At 35.1% G+C, this 8,940-nt stretch overlaps 2 protein-coding genes across 2 annotated transcripts in view; both read left to right on the top strand.

Annotated features, from left to right (window-relative positions):
• Positions 1-101, top strand: part of LOC111738088 (T-cell activation inhibitor, mitochondrial-like) — a 4,080-nt gene extending 3,979 nt beyond the window's left edge. The window contains exon 3 of the mRNA XM_023529026.1: positions 3-101. Within this exon, the coding sequence (XP_023384794.1) occupies positions 3-101 (99 nt within the window). The remainder of the gene's footprint in view (positions 1-2) is intronic.
• A 2,060-nt stretch (positions 102-2,161) lies between these two features.
• The window catches only part of LOC105290387 (T cell activation inhibitor, mitochondrial), a 19,314-nt gene continuing 12,535 nt past the window's right edge, over positions 2,162-8,940 (top strand). The window contains exons 1-2 of the mRNA XM_023529055.1: positions 2,162-3,239; positions 8,439-8,561. Coding sequence (XP_023384823.1) covers positions 3,133-3,239; positions 8,439-8,561 — 230 coding nt within the window. The 5' untranslated portion in view covers positions 2,162-3,132. The remainder of the gene's footprint in view (positions 3,240-8,438; positions 8,562-8,940) is intronic.

The following is an 8,940-nucleotide window of genomic DNA, read 5'->3' as shown; positions in this document are numbered from 1 at the left end:
AGCGCTTCCGGTACGCCTTCCCGTATATTGTGTGTCCTTTGCAAGCTTCAGGTAAAAATGGGGTCACTCAGTCTGATGTTGCCAGAATACCTTTGGGTTGAAACCGTCGTCATAGAAACTCGGGGTCAAGGTTGGGCTAGGAATTGAAAAAAAATCATACTTAAGCATAATTTCATGAGTTCTCTATGACAGATGGATTTGTAAAGGCAAATTATATCCTTTACAACTTTTGAAATACAAGTATCAGCAGTCCGTTTCCATTTTTATGTGTTTGGGAGAGTCAAGCTTGTTTCTGCAGCTACAGCTGCTACTTCCACTCCCACCATCAGCTAGATTTGTCTTAAATATTGAATATACATGGAGTTAAAGAATAAACCAAATTTATTTGTTAGGAAGGGAAAAAATAGAGGGAAACTTAGAAAGCTTCACACAGTAAGTTAAGGACAGAGCTGGTCCTAGAAATAATATCTCCTTATTCCTAGTCTGTCGTTTTGATTTATATACCACATTACCTACTAATTCTTCTTTAAAAATATTGATCACTTTTGCCTTTGCTGTATGACAAGACTGGCACTCTGACACAGATCTGAAACATTTTTATGTCTTTAATCTTTTTACCTGATTATAAAATTAAGATCAAGTATTTTTTAAGTTTTTATTTTCAGAACACTAGAAATCTTTAATCACCTTTTTATTGATAATTAAGATGATTAAAATGTTTGCTAGTGATATTCTTACTGAAATTAAATCTTTTCTTCAGCCCTACCTCTTTTTGGTGGTCTATGAGGAAATACACTGTATTATTAAAATAAATTTTAAAACAAGTTAAAAATTTACTAAGAGCTTTCTGTGAGTTAAGCTAAAACAAATGGTTGTAGTCAGCTATGACAGAATAAAGACAAAAATCTGCTTTCCATTAATGGGTAACTTTGAACCATTCATTAAACAAAAATAGATTATAGAAAAAAATAAGCTAGAAATGGGAGAAAACATACAGCATGTATGACAAAAAGTTGATGTTATATATAAAGAGCTCTCAGGAATCAAAAAGAAAACACAGAGTAGCTCTGTTACAAAAATGGGCGAAGATAATGACTGGACAGTTCAGAAAGTGAAACATACAAATCGCCACTAAACATACTGGACTAGGCATTCCTAACTATATAGCAGCCCATACATGGATTAAATAATTAATGGCATTGATAAGACAAAAACTGAGATATTTTTTCCTTGACTAGCTCTTCTAAGGATCATTGATTTCTTTTAACCTTAAATGCAGGATTTTCCTTTCCTTTTTCATTGACTAGGATAACACTGTTATTTCTCACTTTACCCTCAAGCGATTCAACTAAAAAAGTCTTAATTTGCATGTTCTAGATTCCTTAAGGGTATGTGACAAGAGACTATGTATCCCTGAGAATGCTCTAAATTGTGGTATCTCTCATCATTGGCAAAGACAAGAAAATACCTTTCAGTCATGTAAGGAATGTGAAAAATTAAATTTAACTTTTATATCCGTCAGTCTCAGAAGTCTTAAATAAATTATGCTCCCTTCATTATATGGACTAGCATACAGCTACTGAAAAGAATGAGGTTGATCTATATATATAGATATGGAAGGGTCACCAAGGTTAAATGGCAAAAGCAAGTTCAAAGTAATATTTCCAGAACGGTACCATTTACATATTAAAAAGAAACAGTTCAAACTGCGAGTGTGTTTGTGTAAACACGTATGCATGATATCATATATGATATACATCCACGCAAGCACATAGAAAGGTCTAGAACAGTGCTGTCCAAGAGAACTTTCTGCAGTGATATAAGCTACCGTCTATTCTGTATCTGCACTGATATAGCGGGCGCTGGCCCCCTGTGGCTGGTGAGTGCTCGAAATGTGGCTAGTGTTACCAGGACCTAAATTTAAAATTTTTATTTAATTTTAATTCATTTAATTCGAAACAGCCACAGTGGGATAGTAACTACCATGTTAGACGTTACGGGAGGGAAAGCACACGTACCTAGCTGTTAACGGCGGTCACGTCTGGTGAAAGTGCGAGGTCGTGTGCCTATTAAGAGGAGACTTTTATTTTTACTATACACATCTCTCTAATTTTATAATAAAGATGTACTTACATATATATTTGTATAATTTTCAAAACCAATTTAAAAAAATTTTTTTAAAGAAAACGTGTTGTAAGGAAGAAAGTACTTGGCTTGATGTCAACTCAGGTTTCAGCCTCCTCCATTCTTTGTACCCTCCTCAGACCTTCATTTCTTCACGTTTGAAAAGAGAGATTAATAATAGCACAGTTGGTGGGAGTGCTGAATGAAAAGTTAAAAGTTATGTAAATTCAACCAGAACCAGGCCTAACACGAATACCAAAATTAGATCGTGAAGCACTAACTTTTAAACAATTAGGGAATTTTAAATCACTTTCGAAAATACTGAGTTACTAACTACTTGGGTGGGCAAGTATGAGGAGAATCTCTTTCAGTCACAGAGAAAATTCTAGATGAGTTTCTGTCACCACTGGGACCAAGTCGTCTGGCTCCTCTCCTCTTCGGAACCAGTGTCGCACGGCGGCCTCTCCCTCCTCTCCAGTCCCCTTTGTCTTGATGCTAGAAACCATCGTGGGTAGACACTTGCTCACAGGAGAGCTTTTCTGTCTCTCAGACTGGAGAGATCGAGTTTATGGGCAGCATTGGAAATATTCTGAATCCCCTTCTTGAGCTGGGATGGGTTTGATCCCTGGTGCAAACTAGAAAAGGGAACTGACAATTTGAGGAATTCATGAAGGTCAAGATAGTGTTGGTATAGATTTGGAGACAGGAACTGTAGCATTCCATCGACAGATGATTAGCTAGTAGGGTACATGTTAATCGGTAGTGGAATGTTTTAAAAGATTTCGATTTTATAAATGCATGAAATAATTTGTAAATAAAGCAAATAATCATCTGTATTCACTGGGGGAATTATATTCTCTAGGATTTCGAGCAGTCAAATTTACTTTGCACACCAGAGATCTGCTAAGCACAGTATTATATATTCTCAACTCCTGCAGTTTATCAGTTGAACATATCCAAAGCTCGAATAGCAATGTGCATTCTCAGCCTCTCAAGGCGGCGAAAAGGATGTCTGACAGGCCCATCAAATGGGACAAGTCTTATTACTCCTTTACTGGATTTAAAGATCCGGACGAAGATCTCGAACAAGTCTTGAGAATGGAAACAACCCTGACGTACGTGCGAGTTTTTATTTAAACTTTTCTGTAGTTTATGTTTAAAAATAAAGTCCGTTTTTTCAGGAAAAGTAATACTATCAATATAGTTAACCCAGTAAACATTATGAAAAAGATATCTCATGTTTCTTAAAGTTATCAGAATACTTCTAATTGTATTAAATTTTTGATCTTTTGATACCAAACACATGCAAGAGATTGTTCTGGTTAAGATTTTTAAAAATTCTTCCCCTCGTTACCCTTGGTATATGGAGAAAGGATTTATCTAAAACTATAAAAAAAATTTAAGCTTCTTCATGTGTTAAGCATTTTCAGTTTCTTTGGAGAGTTCAGTAGTAATGTTCCGTAGTGTAATAATCCACACATAATAAAAATACATGGAGACATCACTTAGAAATGCCATCTGGAACAGACTGAGGGGAAAAAAACAGATTTTAATTATAAAAACCATGTTCAAAATGTTTCTGTATTATTTATCCATAAGTTACCGTTACTGTATTTTGATTAAGTCATTTTTGGACTCCATGAAGACTAGCCACATTCTGTCCCTGTGGTTGTATCTAAAGAATCTGTGGCTTACCAGAGGGTTCTCACTCATTACAGCGTGGTAAATTATCCACTGGCAGAGCATTTGGTCTGTGGGTCATCTGTGCTAACTCAGGAATTCCTCCCCGTGTCATTTAGCTAGATCTCAAATAAGGATGAAGAGATGGGAGGGCAGCAGAGTCCAGTACAGACAGGGAGACAAGTGTCTGTCTGAAGGCATGTGTGTGCATATCTATGTGTATTGGTCTGTGGTGATAGTCCACCTCCGATATATCTCTATGTGTCACTGATAGATAAGTCACCTCCCTAAATATGTGGATTTTCATTGTTCAGATTCCCTTCTGTAAATAAAACCAAGGAAAGCATGGCTTTGGGAAGTAGGAAATAGGGCTAAAAATAAACAAAGAACAGTCATGGTGGAATAGAGATTGATGACTTTAAAAACTAGTTAGGAAAACAGAAGACATGATTGAAGATAAATTACACACAGAGGCTACAGTGGGAATCAGATTGCTGTGAGCATGAGCTGGATGGAAGAGAGGTTCTCAGCCTTGCCCACGAAACTTCTGCTTACACCCTTAAGACCTGTTGCTCTTACTTATCTAGTGAACAAGGGATTGGGAATGCTTGGTGGAAAGGGTATAGAAAAAAATTGGGATTGGATAAGTCACGGCAAAAAAGCACAAATAAGAGTTGTTGGATCTTGACTCAAGCTAAGGGCCTTAAGAATAACATGTTACAGAAATTCAGAGAAGCAGTTAGTCTGTGGTTCAGTTAAATGTTTTTTAGGGTATAGTTTTGGTCTGGAGCTGGATGTGCAGCCATCGTGAAAAGATTATCCTAAAGACCCGGAACTCAGAGTTAGCCAGCTGGCAAACTAATGAAAACAAATTGAAGCTATGAAAAGTCAATTCAACAAGATAAGTGGTATTCAACTGGATTCCTTGTCCAAGATGAGTATTTATAATTTATTTCTATGTTGTTCATCTAATAAAATTCCTCAGTCTTTAATAAAAGTAGACTTTCCTAATTATACAACATTGTAAAATATACAATTTTTTAAACTTTCCTATATATTTGAAGCTTTTTATAATAACGTATTCAGGAAAATTTTTTTAAGTAGACTTTTCTTACATTATATATATTAGGTAGTTTTGAAGAGTAGGAAACACGTTTTAATCATCTTTGTGTCTATTGAACTGTCTCAGATTCATAAAACCTATCCAACTATTTTTATTAAACAGAATTAAAAACTGTTGAATGGATGTGAATGTGAAATGCAGGGGCTCAGTATGGAGAACTCAAGGTTTAATATGGAAATGTAAAGTAGCTTAATACACAGATGGTAGCAGTGCAAGTGACTTAGTAATGAATGTAGAGAATCTTTTTTTTTTGAGAATCATTTTTTAATGGTGCCTTTTAATTTCATTAGTGTTTACTAAAAAATGCTGTTTTCAGCAAGAGATGCATCATCTTAGGGAAAATTTATTGTGTAGACAAGTTGTGTTACTATACTACCTCCAAAGGTATAGTTTGTTTTAAATTCAAGTTCTCGTGTTGACAGTAACCAGGACAAGCTCAGAAAATGTCATTTTGACTTGTCTGCTCTTGAAGAAGATAGCAACATAAATTTAATAGACCACTGTTTTAGAAATTGAAGTTAGTGGAAATTTAACTTTCTAATTTACTGATCATTATTATCCATTCTAGTTGTCAGTAGCTATTCATCTTGTCAGACATTGAAGTAAACCCATTATTAATAGCCAGATAGAACTTTTCTTAGCTTCAAGTAAAGTTATGCTATACCACTATTATCGTTTTAGTCTTGTTTATAACTGAGATATATAATTTTTTTGCTTTAAAACTATGATTTAAAATTAATATCGAAGTCTCCTAAATGAGACATAAAGCATTCAGAGTTGCTTACAAAAAAACTCGGAATAAGGTTGTGGGCGGTTCTTGGTATAATGTTATTTTCATATTTTTCACTTCTGCCTGTTTTTCTTGAACTAGAGAATACTGAGAAGTGACTGGTGTCACCTTAGATCTTCCCATTCAGTGCCTCCCTTCTAAAATCCAGCAGGTAGAGATTTCTGTTTTGTTTAGTTTTTAATGCTTATATTGGAGGCCCTTGGGTTATGTTTCTTGAGCATTGGTATCTTAGTGACTTACCTGAACCAGATCATCAGACCTGGCGGAGTTTGAGATTAACTTTAAGAAAGTGCAACTGTAGGGCCGAAGGCCCAGGCTGGGCAGGACGGGAGAGGACAGCACAGCACTGAGAACAGGCAAGAAGCAGCTCTTTGGGCTCTTAGACTGAATTGCACTGTAGACTGAATGCTGCAAAAAAATCTGTATTGCCTTTACCGGCATGCCTTAGCGTGCTCATGCTGGAGTTATGACACCTGTACTAATTCGAAAGGTTTCATTTCTATTATTTCCCTAACTTAACCCAGTTTCTCTATCATAGCATAGTCACACAGGCACAGGGCCCTTTCAGGCCAGCCTTGACCTTTTCCCAAACATGGATATTGCCCACTTTGAAGGAACCTCTGCTGAGGCTTTGTTCAACATTTTATGTTACTTTTTCCCAATAAGGATTCAGGAGTTTTTTTTTTTTTATTATGAAAGCCAGAATTGTATCTGTACCAATGTCTTGTTTCAATTATTAATTTTTTTTAATGTGTAATTATTTTGCAAATAATTATAAAATTGTTGAACCATTTGAGAGTTTTCAAATCATGAAATTGAGTGACTGCTGACTAGTGAGGAGACTTAAGGTACCTGTCACCTGTTAGTCGCTGTGGTCATTTTGAACACATACAGTTTTAAGTTTTTATTTTTATTTTTGTATTTTTTAATTCATCTTTATTGTAAATGTAGATTGCAGAAGAATCATAAAGAACACATGCTGAATTATATAGTTTTGAAGTAGCATTACAAATAATTCTGCAAATGTACATCAAACAGATCTACACCTGATTTATAAATTGCATTCACCTGATCAAAATTTACTCTTGAAAGCATGTTAAGATATTTCTAATATTTCAGGACATAATGTCTAAAAGAAAAAAAACATAACGATAGTATTATTTAGCAAGGAATTTTAATTTTTTAGGTAATTTTATTTTTGTTGAGTAGTGCAGGCTGAAATAGTCTTACTATTGTGAAAGGAAACACAGAAATTGTGCAAAAAAATCAGTTGGGTTTTTTAAAACACAAAATAGAAGAATCATCAGGTCATAAAAGCTCTATTTAATGTATTTTCATATTACATCTGGTAATTACATGTAAATCTAAATTTTAGGACCCGCTGTGTAAGTTTGAATTTCTCAGCAAATTGTTCTTTATCTTACTTCAAAATCACTTTACTATATACCATATAAAAAAGGGTGAAATTAAAATTTTAATACCAAAGGAATTTTTTTATAAATATAGTAATATATACTATAATAAAAGGAATTTACCAGTCTAAAAAAAAATTAGGAAATACTACTCTGTGTTATAAATTTTAGTATTTTCATATTTTGGATATATTTTACAATTATCAAATAATATAACAAAAATGTATTTTAATTATATAATTTGAGTTTAGCAAGCCAGTAAGATCCATTTCTATCTAAAATAATCTCACATGTAATGTCCTTCCTAATGAAAAAAAAACATGTCATTGAACTGTAGAAAGACCATTGAAATGCTATTCTGTCAGCTACTAAGATACCAGTAAATGTCAGACTTCCATTTTTTCTACTCGAATTTTGCTCAAGTAGTCGTATTTCATTTACAATGTCTAAGTTCCGAATCAATCTTGGTGTCCACGCAGTGCCACATTGGACAGCTGCACCACTGGATCTATTTCTGTAGGATGTTTGGGAATTTTATAGTCATGATTTAACTCTTAGATGTATTTACTTATTCTCCCCTCGTTTACAGGCTGAGTCAGCATTTTTAAATTGTAAGTCATAGCACAATTTATCAATACGGGACCAATTGTTTTGTTTTGTCCCTTTTTTAAATGTTTTAAATATGGTCTGTAAGTGTAAGTATTAATTCTCGAAATGCTTGTTTTAGTTACATGTAAATGCACGTGCATGCACGTGTGTGCACACACACGTACCGAGTCACCATTTAAAATAATTCCTACCATGGATTGCCATCAAAGAAGCACCATCTCGTGGTATCGGTGCCATTTAAAAGGCAGTGCATCCCGAGCAAGGAGCTCGCAGTGGTTACTTTGTCACTTCTAGACGGGTAGACTCTAATTTCTTCCTTTACTTTAATCTTGGTTGTGAGTACCCAGAGCTCTCAGCGTTTATTCCCTCATCTCTCTGGTCACCCCTTACCAGTCTAGTCTTTTTACCACAAAGTCTCCAAAAACACGGCTCCTCTCAGGTCGGTCTGTCCACCCGCTGGTGCTCCTTGACACCGCCGCCCGTTCCACCCGACCCAGTGCCCAGCTTAAGTCTCATCTCAGCCACTCAGTCGACACTCATCTCTCCCTCCTTTGTTTTTTACCAATAACTTGATAAAAGTGTGATTGGAAACTCAGTTAAACGGGGCTGCTTTAAGGTAATACATATGTCTCTCAATAGTAGAAATGTTTGCATTATGGTTAGCACTAGAATATGTATCTCTCTCTCTTTTTCTTTCTAGATCCTGGTTAGATAACAATGGGAAAAGTGCTGTTAAAAAGCTGGAGAATAGTCTGCCACTTAGAAAAGAACTAGATCGTTTAAAAGATGAACTGTCTCATCAATTGCAGCTCTCAGATATCAGGTAATAAAGAGAGAACCGAACTTAGAGATTAAAATAAACGTGTGTTACCTATTGGTAAAGTTTTCCAGCGGTTAAATATTTGCATCTTTAACTATTTGGATAACTAAATATTCTTCACTTATCTTTTTGTGAAAGTATTGAAATATTCATCCGTGTTAGAAAACTATTATCAGTTTCTTTTTTAAAACAGTAAAGTATGGTTTAGATACTGATATATATTTAGCATAATAGTTGAACTTTTTTACATGAGAAGTTTCTAGAAGAAAATACCCTTGTCCGTATACACATTGTTGTGGCGCGATCAATTCTAAGACCCACGGAGCCAATTGAGATGAATTATGAGCCTTTATTAGCCAGCCAGCGACTGACTCTCTACCAC

The sequence above is a fragment of the Pteropus vampyrus genome, unplaced genomic scaffold (genome assembly GCF_000151845.1).
Source record: "Pteropus vampyrus isolate Shadow unplaced genomic scaffold, Pvam_2.0 Scaffold35, whole genome shotgun sequence".
Classification (NCBI taxonomy): domain Eukaryota; kingdom Metazoa; phylum Chordata; class Mammalia; order Chiroptera; family Pteropodidae; genus Pteropus; species Pteropus vampyrus.
The sequence above is the reverse complement of the archived record's forward strand: the minus strand, read 5'-3'. Positions and strand labels throughout refer to the sequence as shown.